At 35.6% G+C, this 25,221-nt stretch overlaps 1 protein-coding gene across 1 annotated transcript in view; it reads left to right on the top strand.

The window, feature by feature from the left end:
- DNAH7 (dynein axonemal heavy chain 7) overlaps positions 1 to 25,221 on the top strand; it is a 110,459-nt gene that overhangs the window by 47,578 nt on the left and 37,660 nt on the right. Inside the window, exons 35-46 of the mRNA XM_062002026.1 lie at positions 407 to 631; positions 1,952 to 2,149; positions 4,497 to 4,652; positions 8,559 to 8,727; positions 10,345 to 10,471; positions 12,604 to 12,823; positions 14,133 to 15,005; positions 15,829 to 16,058; positions 17,087 to 17,417; positions 20,809 to 21,155; positions 22,335 to 22,515; positions 23,787 to 23,972. Coding sequence (XP_061858010.1) covers positions 407 to 631; positions 1,952 to 2,149; positions 4,497 to 4,652; positions 8,559 to 8,727; positions 10,345 to 10,471; positions 12,604 to 12,823; positions 14,133 to 15,005; positions 15,829 to 16,058; positions 17,087 to 17,417; positions 20,809 to 21,155; positions 22,335 to 22,515; positions 23,787 to 23,972 — 3,243 coding nt within the window. The remainder of the gene's footprint in view (positions 1 to 406; positions 632 to 1,951; positions 2,150 to 4,496; positions 4,653 to 8,558; positions 8,728 to 10,344; positions 10,472 to 12,603; positions 12,824 to 14,132; positions 15,006 to 15,828; positions 16,059 to 17,086; positions 17,418 to 20,808; positions 21,156 to 22,334; positions 22,516 to 23,786; positions 23,973 to 25,221) is intronic.

Genomic DNA, 25,221 nt, shown 5'->3' with positions numbered 1-25,221 from the left:
TTGTATTTAATAATTAGAATACATACCTTGTAATGTCTGTTGAGCAAAATACTATTACCATCTTTATAATTGGTACATAGTTGAGTCTGACGTGTTTGATGTCTTGATATAAACTTAATTGCTTTTATACAAACCAGCCAAAATTGTGTGTGATTCTCTAGTTTCTGATATCTTGGTTTATTTCCTGTTAGATCAATGCTGTCTAAGGATTGCAATTTAAGGAAAGCCCTGTTAACAAACATAGCCATCATTGTATGAGATATGCCTTTGAATAACAGAGAGAGGATCTAAATTGTTTTGGCATAAAAAGCAGTCTATGCTTGAACTTTCTCAAAATAACAGCTCCGTGCTGAGCAGGTAATATGCAGATACTGAAGGTGCTTTTTTTTTTTTTCCCCACCTCTAGGGTATTTTTTTGTTTTCACTGATATGGTCTGTAGGAGCTAGCTGTAAAGAAGATGATCGTCTGAAATTTGACAAAATTGTGCGAGAAATGCTTAATGGACCCCTGAGTGAGGAGACAAGAAAAAGATACAAATTGTTGAGCAGTATTGACCAGCAGCCATCAAAAGCTTTCACAGTTCCATTTCCAATAGTAGGAACAATTTATGATTATCGGTTCATCAAAAAGGTGAGGATTGCAAAATATGTTGTAGACTTGCATTTTAAAACAATCTTTTATGTCTGTTACCATATTACATGCCATGTATGCATTGTTTTGTGAATTTATTTCAGCTGCCTGCTTCTTTTATCACTGAATAGGCCAGGCAGCCCTGTGCAAGCTAATGATATTCTAGTTTTCTGGCTTGGATTTACAGTACCAAAGCATGTCTTTGTGGCTACCAGAGTAATTGCCTGTTGTGGCAGAGCACATTTGCAGCATATCTCAGCTGCCTTTTTTTTTTATCCCGTTATTTTTAAATTCTTGATTATTTTATTTAGGAGTTCTCCTCTTTTCATAGGTTGAGGAAGCACTTGGTATTCTTTAGACTATAACTCTTTCATCACTGTAGTAGCTTGCTTCTCTGTCCCTTTTTCCTGGGTTTAAAATATGAATCCATGATGCAGCTCTCCCAGTGGAGAAGGCGGCTCCAGAGACATCAAGATTTTTTTTTTTTTTTTTAATCTGGGATTCGTGTGAAGATGTGAGGCAGTACAATGAGAATTATTTTTGTCTAGGTTTCAGCTCATGCATATTTCTCACATCTTGCCAAGGAAAGTGGTTGAGATTTCAATCAGCAGTAAAGGCTTTATGTCTTCTGATCATAAAGGGATTTTTATGTTCAGAGGTTAGGACCAAGAAGGACTTAAGAAGAGAGTAGGAATTTCATACAACTTCATACTAGGAATTTTGTACAACTGATATCTCAAGATATAATTTTTTGAGGATAGGATAGAACATAAAGTTGTTTCAGGGCTGTTTACCATTAAAAATATCTCCTTATATTAATTTACTGCTGATGAGTTTTGACATCTTTTAAGACTCCTCTAGTAGGCTGATCTAATAGAGAAAACTTTGCTACAGCACTAAAATTAATCTGCCCTCAAATTCCATTGTTTGGAGGTATTTAATATGAATGAGAGTTATGAAAAGGCTGACTGTGCATTTTTTTGCATTAGAGTTTAAATTTATAATTTCCTATTTTATTATATATTTATATACTCTATGTACTCTATGTAATGAATATCTACGATATATATATTTTTCCATTATATGACTATTATATGTATAGAGATATAAAATATAAGATAAAATCCTTGTCTTTCAAGCAGGCATAGATGTTATATTTCTTTTTAAGTATTCTCAAATGAAAGCACTGCATTTTTAAGCCTTTTAAAAATTGTTTGATAAGTCCATCTGTTAAGTCATAGAACTTTTATTTTGTCTACTTCCTATGGTGATTTTTTTCTCTTCATTACAAATACATGACTTTCATACAAAATAAATTAGGGAGCAGGAATTTGGGAACCCTGGGTGGAAACACTCAAATCAGCCCCTCCTATACGTCAAGATATGATGTTTAATGAAATAATTGTACCAACTCTGGATACTGTTCGATATATGGCATTGATGGAATTATTGACAGTTCATCAAAAACCTTCTATATTTGTGGGACCAACAGGAACTGGAAAAAGTACCTATATTACTGTAAGTACTTTTAATGGTGACATTAGATACAGTTATAAAAGGGGTAGGATGAGGAGTAATGTGATAACATTTTTTTTAAACAGGAAAGTAAGACGTGAATTTTGGTATATTATGAAATAGAATTGTAGGCAACTAAAAATTGCATAGAAAAAGGATGAGTCTGGGTTTGAGAGTTTGTTTCTTAATTCCCTTCACTTCCAGACAAAATTCTTAGGAAGCACTCAGATATCTACTAGAATATAAGCTGCTAATAGAGCTCAACAAGACTATTCTGTTTTGTTTCCGTGTTGATTTACTTCACATTGTGATCATAGATGCAGTTGGGATAGACCACATAGACATTCAGACAGGTTTGCTCAAAACAACAAGAAAAAAAAATCCTATAGTTAGAAGCAGCAAAAATGTGTGCTGATATTATTGTGGAAAACTTTAGTAGACAACCTTTTCTAGTCAGGCAATTCCATGTATCAAAAAACAGGGAAAAATAAAAATTTTGTCAGAGAAATAAATATAAAGGAAAAAAAATATTAGCAGTGTTACCAAAGAATTCTTTATAGTAAAAGGTTATAGTGGGAAGGGGAATTGGTAGTTCGGATCTTCCCAGGCAGTTTTCTTCAGATAACCATATATCTATATCTAGTCATTACAATGAAAACCAGCTGCCTACTTCAAAATAAATAAATTTTATTTATTTTAGTTTTATGCCCTGTTTTATAGAATGCCAAATATCCTTTACCTGTTTTCTCCTTATCTTTGAGAGAAAATTTTATTTCAGCTTTAGCAGTACAGTTTCTGTTATTTCTGAAACAATATTTTCTTGACCTAGTTTTAGGATTTTTAATCTTGATAAAATCTTCCTATAGAAGGGACAAAAAACACAGGTAATTTCACTACGTTAACAGTTACTTATTTCAACACGAGCCTTTTGTTTTCTAGGCTTTAGCAGTGTCAAGAATTGTCTACTATTTAAAGATTTTGTTATACCTTGGTATCTCATAGCAGCCACTTATCTAGACTAATATTGTCTATTTCTATAAATGATGCACACGATACATTACAAAGACCATTAAGGTAGTAAAATAGTTCAGAAGCTAGTAAATTCTATCTTATATAATAATTTCACATCTTTTGTGTATTCATTATGATAAACTTTTTAATTACATAATCATACATTTCTCCTTCCCCTCCACCCCCAGGATCTCAGTTTAATTGCTCAGTATATTACTCTATTTACATTAAAAAAAAAAAGAAAAAGAAAAAGAAAGAAGACAAAAGACTATTTTATATAGAACCTCTGATACACTTGCAGAGCTTAAAAAACTTGCAATAAATTCAGGAAAACAGCAGCTCTGGGAGATGGATTCAAACAGTAGACAAGTTACCTAGGTCAAACTTTCAGAAGCAATTATTGTGTTACTCATTTTTGGAGGGCTGATTTAAATTAATGAGTTCTGATTTGCAGAAGATTTCTTTAAAAAATCAAGTTGATGTTATTGGAAGTTAGATGTCTAACTGGATAATATTTTGCCCATTATCTTCCTATATTGTAGTATAGCCAAATGAAATGTATTTCTTAGCTCGTGAAATTCTAATAAAAAGACATAACAATTCTGTAAAAAGAACTGTAGCTTGAAGTAGTAGAATAAAAAATCAAGATAAATGGGGTTTTTTTCCCCTGTGTTTACAAATCTTACATTTTCCTTTTAAAAGGGTAAGTCAGACTATATAATTGAAGTAAGATCTTATTGTCTTAAAATAATTGAGTCATTGCCAGTTTGGGATAATTTCTTGTTTGTTATCTTCAGTCATCAAATTATGTTTTGTTCATTTTTATTTTATCATGTAGTTATTAAAATATGAGTAATGTAGAAAATTATATCTATCTTTACTTGTTTGTGCTAGGACCTTCAAATATTCCTAGAAACTCTTCAGAGCTAGACATAAATATTTGGACCTGTGGATACTTCTAAAAATTTGGATGTAGATTAGTACAGGCATTATGTATCAAATCTCATTAGTACTATCAAATATTGTGTGTGCAAAATATTATCATATTGAGTTTATATAATACACTAGATCTTTTTTTAAGAAAATGTGAAAATGTCTATATTGGAGGTAGAAATTTTTCTCTAAAATATTAGTATTATTATATTCAATAATTTGATTCAAGAATATGGTTTATCTGATGAAATATTATTATTATAGTTCTCTTAAGGATAAATTACTACTTTATCATTTTAAATGAAATAAAAATGGTATAAAAATGTGTTTGATTGCTATTTGCTGAAGTACTATAAAATGTATTTATGATTATAGTTTAACCGTATTCTCCTCACAATCTTTCTAGAATTTTCTTCTAAATAATTTGAATAAAGATGTCTACAAGGCACTGCTCATTAACTTCTCAGCCCAAACTACAGCAGCTCAGACTCAGAATATTATAATGTCCAAACTGGATAAAAGGAGAAGAGGAATTTTTGGACCTCCTCCTGGGAAAAAAATGGTAACTGATACATTTCTCTAGGTAGACAAGTGTTTAAATGCAAAGAAATATGTAAATGCATTATTTTCTCAACTAATCACAGATGATATCAGTAAAGAGTGCTCAATTTGAAAAAGAAAGTCAGTTCTAATTCTTCTAATTTAGTTTCTCGTGTTTCTCCCTCCTCCCAGTAATATGCATCCTGTTTGAATCAATAGAAGAAAGTCTAATGTATGATATGAGTCACTGTGAACAGCATTGTCATACTTTCTCCTCCATATTTTGTGATAGTGTCCTTGAGATAAGAATTCTGTATGGATAAGCTTGTTGCTGGTATGAAATCCGTGTTGAGAAATCATCACTGAGTGTGAGGTTGGACTACATAAACCCCGAAGTTCCTTTGAACCTTGATAGTTCAATGATTCTGGAAGTGTTAGAGAAGATTTGAATGTTTTTACCACTGATACCCACTAAACCCTTCAAAATCAATGGAACTCTGAGTATGCCACTGGATCTTGTACTCATGAGCAAGCAGGATCTGGTTGAAGTGGTAAGGGTCGAGAGCTGCCTTGGCTGCAGTGACCATAAGATGGTAGCATTCAGGATCTTGTGCAGTAGGAACAGAATACCAAGCAGGATCGCAAACCTGAACTTCAACAGGGCCAACTTTACTCTTTTCAAGCAATTGGTAGGGGACATCTCGTGGGACAGGGTATTAGAGGATAAAGGGGCCCAAGACAGTTGGTCACTGTTCAAAGATACTTTTCCAGGCTCAGGATCAGAGCATCCCAGCAGGTAAGAAATCAATAAAGGAAGTCAGGAGATCTGCATGGTTAAACAGGGAACTGTTGGGCAAACTCAAGAGGAAAAAGAGTCTATAGATCATGGAAGGAACAGATGGCCACTTGGGATGAATATAAGGCTGTTGTCAGAGGATGTAGGGAGGCAACTAGGAAAACTAAAGCCTCATTGGAGTTGTGCCTTGCAAGGGAGGTCAAGAACAACAAAAAGGGCTTCTTCAAATACATTGCAGATAAAACTAATGCTAGAAGCAATGCTATTGAATGAGGTGAGTGCCCTAGTGATAGAGGATATGGAGAAAGCAGACTTAGTGAATGCCTTCTTTGTCTATACTGCTGGAGACTGTCCTTGGGAGCCCCAGACTCCAGAGGAAGTCAGGTTAAAGGAGCAATTTTATTTGGTTGATGAGGACTGGGTTAAGGATCAGTTGAGCAGTCTGAATGTACATAAATCCATGGGCCCTGATGGGATGCACCCATGGATGCTGAGGGGGCTGGAAGAAGTCATTGCTAGACCGCTCTCCATCATCTCTAATAAGTCGTGGAGAACAGGAGAGGTGCCTGAGGACTAGAGGAAAGCAAATATCACTCCAGTCTTCAAAAATGGCAAGAAGGAGGAGCCAGGTAACTACAGATCAGTCAATCTCACCTCCATCCCCAGAAAGATGATGGAACAACTTACCCTAAGTAAGGCATTTAAAGGACAAGAGGGTCATTAGGAGCAGTCAACATGGCTTGACCAAAGCAAAGTCATGTTTGACCAACCTGATAGTCTTTTATGTAGATGTAACCAGATGGATAGATCATAGCAGTGCAGTGGATGTGGTTTATCTTTATTTCAATAAAGCATTTGACACCGTCTCCCACAGCATCCTGGCAGCAAAACTGAGAAAGCGTGGTCTGGATGATCAGGTAGTGAGGTGGGTTGTTAACTAGTTGAAGAGAAGAAGGCAGAGAGTTGTGATCAGTGGGACAGGGTCTAGTTGGAGGCCTGTATCTAGTGGAGTCTCTCAGGTCGGTGCTGGGACTGTTAGTGTTCAATATATTCATGAATGACCTTGATGAGGGCACAGGGGGCACTGTCAGCAAGTTTGCTGATGATACTAAACTGAGGGGAGTGGCTGGCACACCAGAAGGCTGTGCTGCCATTCAACAAGACCTGGACATGCTGGAGGGTTGGGCAGGGAGAAATCTAATGAAATTCAACAAGGACAAGTGTAGAGTCTTGCATCTGGGAAAGAATGACCCCACGTACCAGTACAGGCTGGGCAATGAACTGTTAGAGAGTAGTGTAGGGGAAAGGAACCTGGGGGGTCTTGGTGGACAGCAGGATGACCATGAGCCACCAATGTGCTCTCATGGCCAAGAAGGCCATGGCATCCTGGGGTGTATTAGAAGGGCTGTGGACAGTAGGTCAAGAGAGGTTCTTCTCCCTCTATTCTCTGCCCTCGTGAGACCACATCTGGATTATCGTATCCAGTTCTGGGCCCCTCAGTTCAAGAAGGACATGGAGCTCCTGAAGAGTTCAGCACAGGGCCACAAAGATGTGGAGCATCTCCCTTGTGATGAAAGACTAAGGGAGCTGGGGCTCTTTAGCTGGGAGGAGACCGAAGTATGACCTCATTAATGTTTAGAAATACATAAAGGGTGGGAGTCGGGAGGATGGAGCCAAGCTCTTCTCAGTGATGTCCAATAATAGGACAAGGGGCAATGGGTATAAGCTGGAACATAAGAGGGTCCAAAGAAATACAAAGAAGAATTTCTTCAGTGTGACGATGACAGAGCACTGGAACAGGCTGTCCAGATGGGTGGTGGAGTCGCCTTCTCTGGGGACATTCAAAACCCACCTGGATGAGTTCCTGTGTGACCTACACTAGGTGGTCCAGTTCTAGCGGGGAGGTTCGACTAGATGATCTTTTGAGGTCCCTTCCAACCCTTAAGATTCTGTGATTCTGTGAAGCATATTAGAGTAGACTTTTTTTTATGCAGTGAGCAATCCTTTTCTCCCCTGTCTAGAAGAGTAGCAGTCAGTTGCAACATTTTCCTTCTTTTTAATCCAGATTAAGAAAAATTCATTTTGTAAGAAAAAAAAGAAAATTATTTTGGTTAAAATGCAGTTATAGATGTGTATGGTTTTAAATACTGGTGCTTTTAGGATACCTATAAGCTTTTTGTATTTTCAGCCTTTTTCTTTGTCTCGTTTCAGCAGTTCCTATCTATTATTTAATAGATGCTTATCATCAAGAGCAAAATGTGTTAATGTTAGAAGTTTCTCAAAGAGATACTGTTTAAAGTGGTTTAAGATCTTCCCCTCCCTCCCCCTCCAAGATATTCTTGTAAGGTGTATTTTAGCACAGTCTTAAAAATGCTAAGACTCTTTGAAGGGACATCTTTTGCTGTGATCTGTGGTAAAGAACAATTCAAACCATTTCAGTATGTTGCCCAAATTACAATGCTAAAAAAGATACAAGCCCCATGATTTAAACTGTTTCTTTTGACCAAATTTCTACTTTGAGTCAGAGAATGAGAGAGAGTGGGTTGTGTATGTGTGTGTGTGTGTGTGATAAAATGAATAAATATGTTTCTAGAAGTTGCATCAATTGCATTAGGTTAGTAGTGCAAAGACTTTTTCAGATCAGCTGTGGCCTATACTTCAGGAACAGCAGTGCCAACACAAATGTAATGTTTAATAGATTTAAAACTGTAACCCTAATCTCAATGAAGTTGGAGATTTTTGTGGATTTTCTTGACTCCCATCTTTTTTTCCAAGAAAAGCCATGTATGTAGCACAGTAAGGTTTCAATATAAATATTAGTTTATCATCTTTCATTAAATACACTCAGAAATAAGAGTAGCACAGGTTTAATTTTGTTTTTTTCCTTTATAGGAGATAAAATGGCTATAGAGTGACACAGTTCTTAAGTTCGATTATTTTTTAAAATAATTAATTCAGCAGCAATTCTATTATAACTTAGGGACACTTTTCAGAGACATTTATGTATGTGTATTGCTCCCATTAATTTTATTGGGAGTGAATTGATGTGCAGTGTTTCCAGAATCAAACAAAATGGTGGCATATATTCAGTAAAATAAATAAATGCAAAATCATTTATGTTTTTCTTTTCAGGTTGTATTTGTAGATGATGTTAATATGCCAGCACGAGAGGTGTATGGTGCTCAACCACCTGTTGAATTACTACGGCAGTGGTTAGATCATTGGAATTGGTATGACCTTAAAGACTGCTCAATGATTAAACTTGTAGATGTTCAGATGGTGTGTGCAATGGGACCACCAGGTAAGAGATGCCTTATGTGCTTTTTTCTGTTTCTTTGGTTTCCAAAGGCTAAACGCTTATTGATGCCTAGTTTTACAATTTGAGTCTGTATGGCTAGGGATCTGACCTCCTTCCTTTCAGGAAGCATGACCAGCAGTTGTAGTAGAGTGGTTGAGAAGCAGCAAAGATAGTACATGAGCCTGTCAGGAAGAAATCTGCTTTTCAAGGAACAGAAATGTATCTACAAAGTATTTATTAAATCCCTTTGATCTGATGAGACCCTCCATTGGCCTTCAGTCAATGTCTTCTTCAAAACTTTCCTAAATAGCACCTAGTGATGTTCTTGAGCAGATAAACCTTACTTGGTTTGGAAAAAAAAAAAAACAAAACACACGACGCCATAATATTTCTGATGGCCTGCATAAACATTGACTATATGAGCTGTTTAGTTAAAAAAAGTCCAGCATATTTTATCAGTTAAAATGAGGAATGAATGTTTCTTTGATGCCGTTGTGTTTGCTTTTAAAGAATCTATACAATCTGTCTTCTTCACTACAGCATGAGTCACATTTGTTCACAGCTCTGTCTCATGTTAACATACTACCTAAAAAGTTTGTCATAACTGAGCACGTTTACAGTGTTTTATCCAGCTATAATTGATGCTTTCCTCCTCTGATCTGCTTCAGCCTCCTTGGGCTTTCCTCCTTTCTTTTGTAGAGGTGTTTAAAAATCAGTCTTTATATCCCAACAGCTCATGTATTTTTACCATCAGTACACATGTGAACTTCGAGAAGCATCGTAAACGGCTGTATCTGAGAGATTATTTGGGCAGTAGGAAGTAGGATGAATAACTGACCTATTTAGCATAAAATACCGAGATTCTTCAGCAGATGCTAGTAATGCATACACAGTTAAATAAAGACAATCACTAGTTCTCCTTGTATTCTCAGGTGGCTGAATGTGAGATGGCTCCAAACCAGGAATCTTTTACTTTCTCATTAGTGCAGGGTCATGCTGAGCTACAAAGTTTTAAAAGAATGTACTATGCAAATTTGGTTGCACTTAGCTATGCTTCTGATGTTAGATGTGGTAGATTGCCCACTTCTCTGCTACTTTTTTTGATTTGCTGCTATAAGATGGTTGAATGCCCTGTCCAGCAGCTTCAAAACAGAAGGCGTAGATATCCAAAAAATTTCTAGTTTCCATCCTCTATTTGCCAGACTTCGTTATCCAAGTCATAACCTACTAATAAAAAGTGCTGATTCTAGAAATGGGGTAAAATTTACACTGAACGAAATATGCAGCTTTATTTATAGAGGTTTATTTCTTTGGGATGCTCTGAAAATCAAGAACATTGGTTTGGAGTTTATAATAAAAAGCTTTCTTTTAAACAGGAATATAGCTAAAATAGTGATGATTTTATTCCATATTTTACAGACCATTAGTTACAGAAGAACAGACTAACACCAAATGTCATGTTGCTTTCATTAGGTTTATGAGAAGGTGTGGTACTTTTCAAAATGAACCTGCTAGCTAAATCAAAGATGAATACTAGGAAGAAAGAAAGAAAAAAAGCTATGCTTTAACTTGTTTATTTAAACTTTTTCTGTTATAGTATTAATGCTTTCTAATGTTTAGGTGGTGGTCGAAACCCAGTAACACCACGATTCTTGCGACACTTCAATACAATTACTATTAATGAGTTTGATGATGAATCCATGTACACAATTTTTTCTAGAATCTTAGGCTGGCATCTAGAAGTATGGTAAGTGATTTTTATGTTTTGGTAAAAATCAAAGTCAATATTTAAATTAGATACTAGGAAGTCTTCATGATATGTTTGTAGGACACTGCTCTTGAAAAGAAATTAGTCTTTTATACCTGTGCATTTTAGTTATTTATTACTCCACAGAAACAGGGCACATCTTAAAGTGCTCCAATGGTAAAGTTCTTGTTTTGAAGCCTTGTCGTGTTTTTGGCCCAGCTAGCACAGCAGCACCATGACAGTCTCTTGCTTGGTGCCCCCATTCACCCTCACCCTTGTTAGGATGGCAGAGGCCCCAGCGAAATGGGAGTAAAAAGATAAGCCAGGTTGTTGTGGATTGAGACAAGGGCAGGGAGGGCTCACTGCCAATTACAGTTCTGGGCAAAACAGACTCCAGTACTCAACTTAGAGAGGAAAGTAGGAAAGTTTATTCTACAAGAAACAGAACGGAATAAAAGAAAAAGGGAGTAGGATGATCAGAAAAATTACAACCAGCACTTTAAGATCTCCCTCCCCCATCCCTCCTTTCTTCCCTTTCTTCTGCCTCCTCCCCCTTAACAACTCAGGGGGGCAGGGAATGGGGGGTGTGTTCAGTCTCTTACAGATGGGCTCTGCTGCTTTTCTGAGGTTAGGACAACTCCTTGATTCTTTCCCTGCTCCGATACAGGGTCTCTCTCCTGGTTGTTCCCAGCAGCTGCAGCTTCTGCCAATACAGGGTCCCTCACACGGGACACAGTCCTTAGTGAATATCTCTGGTGTGGATTCTTTGCCACTGTTGCAGTTTCTGCAGTTACAGGGTCCCTCTCTCGGGACAAGGCCTCTTCTGGGCATAAGTTTAATGAGCTGCTTTGTCGTGGGTTCCTCCCCACAGTTACAGCTGTGAATATGAGATCCCTCCTGGCCATAATTTTAATGAAGAAAATCACTGCCCCTGGCTCAGGGTCTGCAGTGAAGTGATTGGGTCCCTCCCACAGGACACGGCCTCGTCTGGCCGTAGTCTATGTCCCTGGCTTGGGGCCTTTAATGAAGTGATTCGCTGCCCCTGGTCTGGGGTCAGCTTTAGCAAAATGAGTATCTTGCCCCTGATACAAGGTTATTATCAAAATGAATCTCTACCACTGATGTGGGGTCTTTAAAGAAATGGAAATAAATCTCAGCTTCACCAGTCCTCTCTATAGAATGCAGGGGAGTCGCTGCTCCAGCACACCTCCTCCTCTCCTTCATCTTGGGGTCCGCATGGTTGTTGCTATTCCTTGCAAAAGCACCAGACAGAAAAAGAAGGAGGAAGAAACAGGACAAAGAAGGAGGAAGAAGCCTCCTCTTCCAGCTTCTTCTTAAAAAGTGATCATGGAGGCATCTAATTGGCTCAGCCCCAGAAGTGGGTCTGGCTCAGAGCTGGGGAGAATTTCAAGCAACTACTTATAGGAGCCATCTTTACAGCCCCTTCCCCCTTACCAGAAAAGGCTATCACGTCAAACCATGACAAGCCTCTAACAGAGGCTTAGGTTATATGAGGCTAATCCAGTTTTAGTTGAGATATTTCTGTAATACAGTATTAGATGTATCATAAATAAGAATAGAATTTAGTTTGTTGTCTTTTGGAAAACAGAACCAGAAACTGCTGTTTAGTGTCGTTTGAGAAAGCTTACTCTTTGTTTGGCCTTTAAATTCCGTTATTAGGAATGGACTTCAACATTCATTGTGTATTCATTCTGACAGCTAAGCCCCAAAAGATGCTTATATCCTTCCAGACGTGTTCGTGATTTGACAGCTTCTGACCCTTTAAGGGAGAGGTATCTTAGAAAACAGGAAGGACTATTAATCTGACTTCCCTGTTGCTGTTGTTAGTCAAAAAAATAAGAGGGGAAAATAGTATAATTAGCTGTATAATAGTCAAATTTGTCAGCATCTTCCACAATTACTAGATTTGATTTGCAGAGTAATCTATTAGTCCAGTGAGACAACTGACATTTGTAAAATTTCTTTGAGGAAATTTAATTGTAGAAATTAAAAATTGGCATGAACTTATAAGTAAATCAGTGTACATATACAATATTATTTATTAATTAATGTGCTAGTATGATGGAATTATGAGAATCATTCTGTTCTTACCACCTTGTATAATTTACCAGTTATAGCTTTCCATCACAATATGTAGAACTGACTCCACAAATCATTAATGGAACCATGCGCATACATAAAGAAGCTATGAAGAATCTGCTTCCTACCCCAGCCAAATCTCACTATCTGTTCAATCTTCGTGACTTTTCACGTGTTATTCAAGGTGTTTGCCTATCAAGGCCTGAAACAACAGAATCTGCAGCAATGATAAAACGTCTCTGGGTTCATGAGGTAAATCATTTTATACTAAGAAATTATGTTTGTTGTGAATAAAAAAATATGTCGATTTCTGTATTAATATTAATCTTTTGGTAATGCCATCTCCTATTGGTTAATAGATGTAAATTAGAATCACACCAAGAGAAAGTATTTTGTATACTGTATAGGCAGAGAGAATCAGACTTTTTAAAATTATGAATCATATCTTAGTAAGCAAGTTGATTGTTGATTACTTCACTTTCATGTTATCATGTTGTCTCTGTTTGCTGCTTTGAATGCTTGTACAGGCATTTCTGTTTATCTCATTCCTCCAAAAACCCCACAAATAAACAGCAAGAAGAATAGCGAGTAGTCCTGGGTTGCTGGAAAATTTGAGATACTTTAAGTTTGGTCTCTTTTTGGTTTTGAGATTTTTTTTTTTGGGGGGGGGATGGAGTGGGCTTTTTGTTGATTGGTTGGTTGGTTTTTTTGTTTGGCTTTTTTTCCTAATTTCTGAGCTGTCTTTAGAAGAAATGTTTGACGTTACCCATCTTCAGCAAATGCATCCTGTTGTCCAATTGTAGTAGGATACACAGTGAAGGAGCTCATGTGAAACATCCCAATTAAAAACAAGAGGACAAATCCTAATATGGGTTATATGTGATCTTTGTTTTTTTTGTCCTGGATGACAAGAAAGAAAGGTCATTGATAACTGTTGCTTTTAAAACATTTAGTTGTCGTTTGTAGAATCAAATCAGTATAAAGTGACCATAGAAAGGATCTTTGGTAGTCATCTAGTCCATCGTTCTTCTTCAAAGCAGGATCAGATAAGGAAAGGAACAATAGGAACTTTTGATGTGTTTTTTTTCTAAAAAATTCTTATACTTCTCTAAGGATGAAGGATGTTCAGACTTCCAGGCAATCTGTTCATGTTCCTCACTATCTTTTTAATTTAAAATATTTTCCAATATCCATCTGTGGTCTTTGTTCTTGAAATACAAACCCATAATTTGTGCTATCTATCTGTAGTAAAAAGACCAACATGTTCCCTTCCTCTTTGCAGCAGCCTTTTGTGCATTTCTATAAAAACATTGATAAATAATATATATATATGTATGTGTATATATGCATTTCTGTATGAATTTTCACTTTATGCCAAAATATTACTGAGCTCAATTGTTGAAATTAATTCTACATACCTAACCTTTTTCTGTGTAGTAAAGTTTAAGGTAGTTTATGTATTGAAGCCTTTTTTAGAATTCTACTTGTTTTATCATGTTTAAAGGGATACAAATTCAGGAGTGGAAACATCTTTTAAAAGAATTGCCCTTTTATTTTGCAGGTCCTTAGAGTATATTACGATCGCTTGGTGGATAATCCTGACCGGGCTTGGCTTGTTGGATTTATCCAAGAAGTTGTGAAAAATGACTTCCGTGAAGACTTTCATGAACTTTTCCAGAATCTGGACTTCAATAATGATGGCAGAGTGGAAGAAGATGATTTACGTAGCTTAATGTTTTGTGACTTTTATGACCCTAAGAGAGAGGACACTAAATACAGGGAGATTAGTGATGTGAATCAATTGAGATTAGTTGTAGAAAGTCACCTTGAAGATTTTAATAACATGAGCAAGAAGCCAATGCAACTTGTCTTGTTCCAATTTGCTATAGAACATATCTGTAGAATTTCCCGTATTCTGAAACAGCCTCGCAGCCATGCCCTCCTTGTTGGCGTTGGAGGTAGTGGTCGGCAATCTCTGACTCGATTAGCAGCCCATATGTCTGAATACAACCTTTTTCAGGTTGAAATAAGTAAAAGTTATGGTATCAATGAGTGGCATAAAGACTTAAAAGTCATACTAAGAAAATCTACCGAAGGGGAAAGGCAAGGAGTGTTTTTGTTCACAGATACACAGATTAAAAAGGAATCGTTCTTAGAAGACATTAACAACTTACTAAATGCAGGTGAAGTGCCAAACCTCTTTGCAGTAGATGAAAAGCAAGAAATTTGTGAACAAATGCGTAAAGTAGATTGTCAGCGGGACAGGTCAAAACAGACAGATGGCAGTCCTATAGCTCTTTTTAACATGTTTGTTGAGCGCTGTCGAGATCAGCTTCACATAATACTGGCAATGAGTCCCATTGGAGATGCTTTCCGTAATCGTCTTCGGAAATTTCCAGCTCTTGTCAACTGCTGCACACTCGACTGGTTTCAGGTAAACCCAAAACTTTTATTTGGCTTGGTATTCTAATGAAAATTTAATAGAAACATGACTTCAGCTCTTTTTGTAGCAAGTAATTCTCTTTGGTCAAGTTAGCAGTGAAAAATACTGTGAATTTTCTTAGCATCATCTTTTAAATTATTTACACCATTAGAACTGTTCTGACTGTAATAAAGGCCAGTCATGAATTAACTGATTGTGGTATAAGAGTACAATGGAATGAACATGGCACTGTAGACATTACAGATATAAATATATAGTGTTTTCTTCTGTTACCAGGACTACTAGAATCTGGGATGCCATCAAAGTTTGAATTATTTGTCAAAAATACAGACACGTTTTGATGCAGAACACCAGATTTTTCCTCACTACTCTGCAAGAAAATGTATTCTATCTTACTGTAATGTTCAAAAGACCTTTGAATATTTAACATGTAGAATTTAATAATATAAAAAATCTGAGGAATTTACATTTCATCAAGTTTTAAAATGTATTACTGTATCTTTAAAGTTTGTTATGAAGAGGAAGAGCAGAGACGGTTACACACACATATGGACATAATGAAATGCTATTTTTTCCTGTTAGTAATGGTATTTCTATTGGATGAAATAAGTCAGTAGGCTTGAACTGAATCCATAAGGAGTTCAGTACTTTCCAGTTGTTATTGTCCTACTTAATGATCTTTTCAACATGAAGTAATTTCTCTGTGTCTCAGTAACTTTATGAAATAGAGTAAAGATACTTCTTTGAAAAATGTTTTCAGATTGATCTGTGCAGAGTACTGAATAAAAGAAAGGTGTTTATTCATTTGGTTTAGACATGGCCTGAAGATGCTTTAGAAGCTGTTGCCTCTCGCTTCTTGGAAGATGTTGAAATGTCAGAAGAAACTCGAAGAGGGTGTATTGATATGTGTAAAAGCTTTCATACGTGTACCATTGTTTTATCTGACTTATACCGTGCACAGCTTCAAAGACACAACTATGTTACACCTACTTCATACTTGGAATTGATTTCCACTTTTAAAAGTCTACTTGGAAAGAAACGCAGGTAAGGATTTATAATGTGACCTTTTCTAGAGGAACTCAAGCTTACCAACAGTATTATTTTCTGTCTCTTCTAGCTAATCTGAACAAAACAAGCAAATTGGTTTGAGTTAATTTAAATTTATGGAATAGTGTACTCTTAGGACACACACTTCCTGATTATTCAAAAGCTCTGACTTCATGATCTCAAAGTATACCTCTTAACATCCCTGGTGATACCACTGTATGTTGATTATGCATATTATGCTACCAGAGTAATTAATATAGCCTGCTTACTCTGAGGTTTTCTGGAAACTAGCTTCCAAGTTGCTAGGTGTCATTGGCTGGCTAGCAGGGTTCAACTGTGCCATGCCTGTCCAGAAAGGACCTCAGTGTGCATGTGCACAGCTGTTCTATTCCCTTGGCTGGTGAGGAAAAGTTGCTTTTTCTTTCCTCCCCTTCTCATTGATAAGATGTTACCATAACAGTTACATTGTTTCATTTGATCATCAGGCTCAGATGTCTGGAATTTGATTCTGATGCTGTTGGCTGTCCCCAGAGACATTCACATTCTGCTGCTAAAAATATTTTCCCAATTAATATTATTGCAACCTTACCTAATCTACTAATCTTCATGAGTGTATCCCCAACTCCTCCTCCTCCTTTTCTTGTCTGTTACTACTGTGCCATCTTGACTTTGTACCTCATGCCAACAAAGAGGCAGAAGCTTAACAATCACTTTTCATAGGATCATAGAATGGTAGGGGTTGGAAGGCACCTTTAGAGATCATCTAGTCCAACACCCCTGCAGACCTATAAATGGTCATTTATTTATCTCTATCCCAGTCTCTGAATATACATAACTCAATAATTCAAGACTATGGTTCAAGTAATCCCTTCTATATTTACCATTTTTTCAGTGAATCAAACAAGACTGGCAGAGCATTTGATTATTCAGAACAGTGAGAAGTCTGAGGAATGAATGAATCCTAATGAATGAAATGATCAAGTACTGATAAAATATCTCTATAATACAGTAGTGTTTCTTTTCAGTAAGGTAATGAAAATGAAAAGAAGATATGAAGTTGGCCTGGAGAAATTGGACTCTGCTGCATCTCAAGTGGCCTCAATGCAGTCAGAGCTGGAAGCACTGCAACCGCAGTTACGGGAAGCCAGCAAGCAGGTTGATGAGATGATGGCCGTTATTAAAAAAGAATCTGTGGAGGTAGCCAAAACTGAAAAAGTTGTGAAAGCTGATGAAGCAGTGGCAAATGAGCAGGCTATGGCTGCAAAAGCCATCAAAGATGAATGTGATGCTGACTTAGCACAAGCCATGCCTTGTTTAGAAAGTGCTCTAGCAGCCCTCGACACTCTCACAATGCAGGTATGGTTAAAATGCTTATTTACACACTGGAGAGGTATTAAGATGTACAAAAGCATGGAATTATCTGCCTTTTCAGATTTTACATTATACTTACATAGTTTTATAATTTAGATTTTTTTTTAAGTATTTCAGTTTTATAAAGCAAAATGATACTTTATAATGAAAACCACAAAATTTTTATGGACTACAACATCAAATACTGTTCTAGACATTTCAAAATTAAGTTATGAAAATATTTTGACTCAACAATTGAGAAGTTAGAAAACATATACTTTTTGGTTTCAGTACCTGCCAGTCTGTCATCTTATATTTTTGTATCCAGACTGTCAGAGCCTAGAAATTGAGGTTGAAACTGTATCTTCCCCTGTTAAAGGACCACTGAGCATGACAGTGGAGGTAGCCACCTTTGGTTTCATGGATAATCAGATTTTCCTTACCTGGATAATGTTTTGCTCATGGTGGGATGAGAGAAAGTCTCACAGATTGTAAGATTGAGAATGGACTAAATGCTACAGCTATTGTTGAGAACAAATTCTTCAAAAACTTGCAAGAAGTCTTAGATAGAAAGCAGGTGGTTTGTTGTGTACAGCTATTCATTGGTACTAAGATTTTTAGATTCTGTCATTGTCGAATCATTGGTGTGCTCCTTGAAAAGAGTAGATGGCTACTTAGTCATTTCAAGGCAATTGCATTATACTTGAGATTAACAAGATGAGAATGAGGGTTTGAAGGGCAATAAAGTAATATTTCAGCATCTATCAATGCTTAATGTCTCCAAGAAGGGAGTATTATAATACAAGAGCAAAAAAAAAATGTAGTAGGAGATTCAAAACATAGTTAAATAGCATGATGAACACACAAAACATCTGTATGTAGGAGAGCTTAGAGCATGTATTGGGACTCTTGGTTTTGATTCACCCTTCACCCTGGCCACCAGTGATGGAAAGCAGAGCAGGGCACATGTTGCAAATTGTGCCCATATATCCATATACATAAATGTGCAGATTGTGTTTTGCTTGGAGAAATAGATCTATACATAATTAAGTACATCTGAAATTATTATCTGAAGTCCAAAGAAACTGTGTACCTCATGTGGCTTGTTGTTTAGCAAGAATTAGAAAAAGTATAATAAAAGTATGGTAATCTTAAGTGTTATTTTGTTGTTCACATCTGAGTTTTTGTAGTGATACACATACAAAGACACTTAAATTTGGAACTAGGAACGGTCCTCTGGTGTTTTACTGCTAATCTTATTCATTACAACTTAACCTTGTTTTCTGTCCTGCTCGCTGTGGACATGGTTCTTTATCTTTTATTCAGCTAAAGAAGGTACTCACTGTTCTTATGTTCTTTTCTGTAAGATAAGTAATCACTGTTCTTACAGTATTTTCTCATAAATCTAGTTATCTTTCCTGGTTATTCTTTCTGAACCTTCTCCATACATTGTCTTAAGGTGCATTGCCTGAAGTTGCATACAGTAGTTCAGCTATAGTTTCGCTGAATGCTGTGTAGAATAGAGAATTATTGACACACAGAGTTTGTCATTCATGCTAATACTGGTATAATTTCCCAAAAATCATTATTACATAAACATTGCTTTCCTTTTTTATTCTTTTACTAGTTCTACTATACTTTTCCATTTCTGCAATTTATCAAAATATTTTTTTCCTGTTCTCTGCTTCAATGGATTTGCATTTACTCTGAACTTTCTAACAGCAGGATGTTTAATAAACATATTATCTTTTCCATTATTAATTTTAGTAGTGAAAATTTGGCATAGCTATGGACCTGTGCAACCTTGGTCAAATCTTTGCTGAGTTTCAACAGTGTTTTCAGTTGTGCTAGTCACCTACTCATGGTTAATGTTTGAGAGACATCAGATGCAAAGAGCATTAACATTTTGACTCAATATATCATTTACTCATGTCTCACCCTTTTCACTAGCCAGCACTTTTCGTGCTTTTTTTACTCTTATTGTATAATTTTGTTTCTTGTTGTACTTCATATTGCTTTTAATTGCAGCTGAGTTTCAGTTTAGCCCTTAAAAGGGACTCCTGCTTAGAAACCTTGGCTCTATTAGATTAATTTATTCTTCAGTTTCTTTTTCCTTGAATGGGTGGCTAAATTTGATTGTACTTCCTCTCAAAGGACTTCCTTCCCTGGAGACCCCATCAACTAGTTTTCTGACTACCTCATTGAAATTCCCTGACTTTATTTACCTGCTCTTGTTTCCTGCTCCTGAGCACTTCTGTGGTTGCAGGTTTTGCTTATTTGGTGTTTTTTTTTTCGTTGGTTGGCTTGCCTTTAAAAAAGCTTGTAGTTGCGGGAAACGTAGTTCATAGTTTCAAGGAATTAATTGGTTTTGTTTTTTTTTTTAAATCCAGTCTTAAAAATTCTGGTTTTTGTGTGATAAATGAAAATTCCAAGAACTCAAAAGATACCTCTTTCTATCCAAATTGTAAAGTTTTTAGACTTCAAAGAAACAACAGGCTCTCAAAATCTAATACTAATTGGCAAAATTATGAGAATCTAGAAGTCCTTTAATTTCTTGGATGTAAGAGAGATTATTCTCCATAAATCTTTCATTTACAACCCTCTTAATTAGTTGTACAAATAAGTGTAGAAGTGTTTCATTCTTTTACATTATTTTTCCGTCTTTACAGTTCAAACTTTGCTTAGTTATTTTCTGCCGTTTCTTATAATGTTAGTACTTCTCACACTATAGTTTTCTTTCTTTTTGCAGCCTTGTCAATCATTCAGCTAACTCTAGTAGTTTAATGACTGAGCAGAATACTAATTGGTTTATCTTCTATGTTTTGAGAGTATAGAACTTTAATTATGGGTTGAAAGCAGCTTTTCTCTTGTTTTCGTAAATGTACTACTCCACTGCTGATGTGATCCTGTAGCTTGGAAGTATTGGGTTAGAGCCTGAACTGAAGGGTAGAGCACATTGCTGCAATATACGTTCTCCATAGCTGAGGTGGAAATGCCCAATCCTGAATTAAGAGCAGAAAAAGTACAATTAAAAATGAATTACACCTAGAACTTTTTTGTCTCCTCTAAATTGATTGTTGACTGGGTTACAGATTTTTTTTTTATATAGATGTCAGTGTTAGTCTAACCCGCACAGTACCTTAAAGGACTAGAAAGAATGTTAAAAAAAGAAATAAAAAAAATAGCAAAAAGAAAATGAGATATATATGTATGGATTATGCAGGCTTGTGCTATGAACTTGAGATCATAGTGTATTTAAAATTATCAAGTATGAGGATAGCAAACAAAGGACAAATATTATCTTGCTATAAAAAGGGTTATTATTTCTGTTGTAATACAAGGATGAATCCACCTGTGTTCAGATGATGATGATGATGTTTATTATTATTATTTTAAGGATATTACAGTGGTTAAGTCCATGAAGAGTCCTCCTGCCGGTGTCAAGCTTGTAATGGAAGCTATATGCATCCTTAAAGGCATCAAAGCAGATAAGATTCCAGATCCAACGGGTTCTGGAAAAAAAATTGAGGATTTCTGGGGTCCTGCTAAGAGGCTTCTGGGTGACATAAGATTTCTTCAGTCTCTTCATGAATATGACAAGGATAACATTCCCCCAGCTTACATGGCTATCATAAGAAAACAGTATCTTACAAATCCTGAGTTTGTACCAGACAAGATTCGAAATGCTTCCATGGCAGCAGAGGGTCTGTGCAAATGGGTCATAGCCATGGAGTTTTATGACACGTAAGTATGTATAAAAATTTTAAAAATAAAATAACTTTGATAGATTAGTTTATTTAAACACCAAAAGAGATGTGAAATTATTTCTTCCTACTGGGAAACTTGTGCAAGCTAACAGTCTTAAAGATTAATTTGTGTAAGATACCTGATGTTAAGGTGTAGAGCCTTATTTTCAGTTCTGAATTTTTCTAAGGCATGGGAACAACCATCTATTTAGTTATGAAATAGTTAGCTTCCTTTCAGAGTGTTGCACAAAATAGAGGCATTATTGAAGTAATTTGGAAATTTCTGGTAGTCAAGCCCAAAGGATATTTTTTGTATTTGATGCACTGAAAAGTTATGCTTATTTTTTATATTTCCCAATTTGAAACATCTGGAACTCACATTTACTAGTAAATCAGCACTGGATGACTAAGGTCAACTTAGTAGAGTCATGGTAGGTAGTGAGTGTCATCATCTGAGAGGATATTTTATTTCTTGACTAAAAGATTAGTAAATGCATACTTGGTAGTTTTTTATTTGAGAAGAACTATTAACATTACAAGTACCAATTGTTAGAGAGACAAGTCACTAAAAAGGTGGACTTCAAAGCAGATCTGCAGCTTACACCAATACAAGAGGGAATTCATTAATTATGAGGCTAATACTGCTTCAGATGAGCATATTTTCTTGCTGCTTGTGTTTGGAAAGATAAACTATGTTTTCGGTTATATGTTACTTCCAATATTCTTCTCACAAATATATTTGTGCAAAAGATTGAAATGTTCAAAACTGGAATATAAATTCTTCAATGTGAAAAGTTGTTTTTTCTTCTGTTTTGTGTATACATTTAATATATAATGATGATTTTGTGTTTCTAATGGCACAAATCCATAATGGATTCTAAATTGAGATCAAATGGGACACAGTTTGAAAGCATAACCATTTTTGCTTTTAATCGTTACTTTTCATTGCAGAAATATTAGCAGAACTATTTGCAGAAACTGCATATATCAGTATCAGCACAGAAACAAGTGATTAAGTAACACCCGTTGTCTTCAACTATCATCAAATTATGAAATAGATTATTGCATGAGCTGTTGAGCTGCTGAGGTTTCCCTTCATTGTTCCTATGTTCATTTGTTAATAGTAACCCTGGAGTGAGTGTGTCTTTTAGATGTTTAATTTATTCTTTGACTTTAGAGTGACAAAAAATGTCGCACCCAAAAAGTTGAAGTTGGAACAAGCTGAAGGAAAACTAAAGGTTGCTATGGATGATCTGAGAAAGAAACAAACAGACCTAAGGGAGGTTCAAAGGAAGTTGGCTGTACTCCAGCAGACACTAGAATCCAAGAAACAGGAGAAGGCTGACTTAGAAAATCAGGTATATTGTGCAAAAGTTGAACTATTTTTCTACTCATAGCCAGAAAATTTACTCTTTTTTTTGTCAAATGGTATTTTTTCCTTTTAACTGCCAATATGTTTAACAAGCTTTACATTTAGAGAACCATCTTTTTTTTTGGTGTAATGTTCTTGAAGTTATAAAGAAAAGCATGAGGAATAAATGCTTTAAAGTAAGAAAAGAATATAGATATTATGAGTTTACCAATTGATATCGCTGACTCAGTGATATACTCATTCTCTGCTTTCTTGTGAGGAAATAAATTTTAAATGATTGTACCAAGACTTTGATTCATTGATTAAGTTGCAGGTTAGTACATTCAAAGTTTTATGCATTCTGTGCTAATGCAATTTTGAGAGCAGTTTTTGGTAAACTCTGTTCCTGACTGCTAAATAGCTGTTATGTGTGCAGAAATAGGCAACATTTAGAGGACAGTATTTTTAATTTTTTTTTAAAAAAATTGCAGCATATTGTCTTGAGCTTTTTTTTTTTTTCCAAAAAATAGTATCAGAATTTGAAATTGAGTCTGAATTCTTGTCTGTAGTTAAAGTCAGCTCTTTGTGTGTTTCTTCTGCATTCTGATATGGTTTAGAAGTAGAATAGCGGGATAAACTACACAAGCAGTGTGTTAGTGTGGTGTAAATTTGCTGCTATAGTTACTGGAAGAGAGAATTGGAACAGCAGCAAGAGCTGGCATCATTTTCCTCTTATCCTATGGCTGACATTTCTCTACTAGATACTAAAGAATTCTAACAGAGCTGGATTAAATTCCTGTTAAATCATATTTTCTGTTATATTACAAACATAGCTGGAAAGATGGCTTAATTAAAAAACAACAGAAATGCAGATTATGTATTCATAAGATTATGTATTCATAAGACAGTGACCTTTTAAGGTGATTTTGTTTCTCTTATGACATGTAGGTAATTTCCTTGACTGTTATAGACTTACCTTGAGTGTTCCTGACTCACTGTTACATATTGCCATATGGCATACAGACCTATTTTTAATTGCATGTTTTATACTGTTTTTCTTCATTTATCTGGATGAAAATGTAACTGAATAGACTTTACTGTGCTGGTATGGAGATTGGTTTTCTTCTTTAAATGTTTCCATCATAAAAAGAAGGTGTATTCTTTGATGATATTTCTTAAGAAGACTTCTGCACAGGAAAATAATTGTTGAATGGTCTCAATATTTGTAAGTGCATTTAAAGTGGTTATGTAATATAATAATTTGATTTGTCTTCTGAGGTTGACTTATGCAGCAAAAAACTACAGCGAGCAGAACAATTGATTGGTGGTCTTGGGGGTGAGAAAACTCGCTGGCATGAGACTGCTTTGGAGCTGGGAAGACAGTACATCAATTTGACTGGAGATATACTTATTTCATCAGGAATTATAGCTTACCTAGGAGCCTTTACATCCAGCTTCAGACAAGTAATTCTGTGTTTTGCAATAATCTAAACCAATAAATAAATAAATAATAAGGTTTCTATTTTAAAGTTACTTTTTAATAGAATTCATATCTGAAACTGAAACTATATTGTAGGACTTTGAGTTTTATTTATAAGAGTCTTCTGGGAAAGTTTTCATTTGTTTTACTTTAAAGTGTTTTACTGTGTAAAGTGTGAAGTCTTTGGATTGCTTTTCTTTAAAGCAATTGCCAGTAACTTTGCACCTCATGACTCTGGTTATTCCTGTTCCGTTCAATGGTTAAATTCTTAAGAAGATGGGACTAGTTTCTATTCCAGCAGCAGGACAATTAAACAAGTTCTGAAAAGTAGAGTGATTTTGTACAAAAAGAGACAAAAGATACAGTAGCTCAATAACATAGCAGATTTGTGTCTGTAACAGAAATTTTGGATAAAAAACAGTTTTGACATGACAACTGATCTTATATATAACAAATTTTGGATGTCAAAATTACCCTGACATTGAAAGTTTTTGAAGACCAAAGCCTGCTACTGAATTCAGCTGAAAAAAACCAATGTCTATTTTTTTTGAAAATCAGATCCAGGTTTCAAAACATGCTAAAAATTAAGAGAGAAAAAAAAATCAATCTAACTCATTTGAAATAGTATTTGCATATAAACCTTATTTCCAGTTTTTCTGTAATATATTTTCTTTGTCCATTTTTTTGTAGAAAATTTTGTACTACTCTTTCAAACAATTATTTTCTTCATAAGGCCCATGATGTGATGTTACTATTTTAGAACTTCTTAGAGTGAGAGTTTATGGTATATTTATAGTGTGAATATATAGCATTTTTTACAGTTCCAAATTACATGATTTTGAGAGTAATCTCTTTTGTGCTGATGACCTGCATAGTGTATAACATTGTGTTGGGATGCTGAACTGTATTCCAGGCAAGTGTAGATAGAAGTGCAGATGATATTCATAAAAGGCAGAGACATCTGCATGATTCATTGTTCTTATAATCATGATTGTGCAGACACATATTAGTTCTCTCTCTGATAAACTGAATAATGTTGGATAATATAATCACTTTTGAGCAGTTTTGCATTTTATCTACTATGTTGGGCTTTTTTTCCCCTACAGTTTTCATAAGATAAAAAGTTACAATATCTTTTGGAATATCAACTTTGTTTTTGGCAAATTGATTAATCCTTCATTCACCATCTCTGTGACTATATCTAGCCCTTAGTCCATTTCCTTCAACATTGCG

Source organism: Colius striatus, chromosome 9 (genome assembly GCF_028858725.1).
Source record: "Colius striatus isolate bColStr4 chromosome 9, bColStr4.1.hap1, whole genome shotgun sequence".
Taxonomy (NCBI): Eukaryota; Metazoa; Chordata; class Aves; order Coliiformes; family Coliidae; genus Colius; species Colius striatus.
The sequence above is the reverse complement of the archived record's forward strand: the minus strand, read 5'-3'. Positions and strand labels throughout refer to the sequence as shown.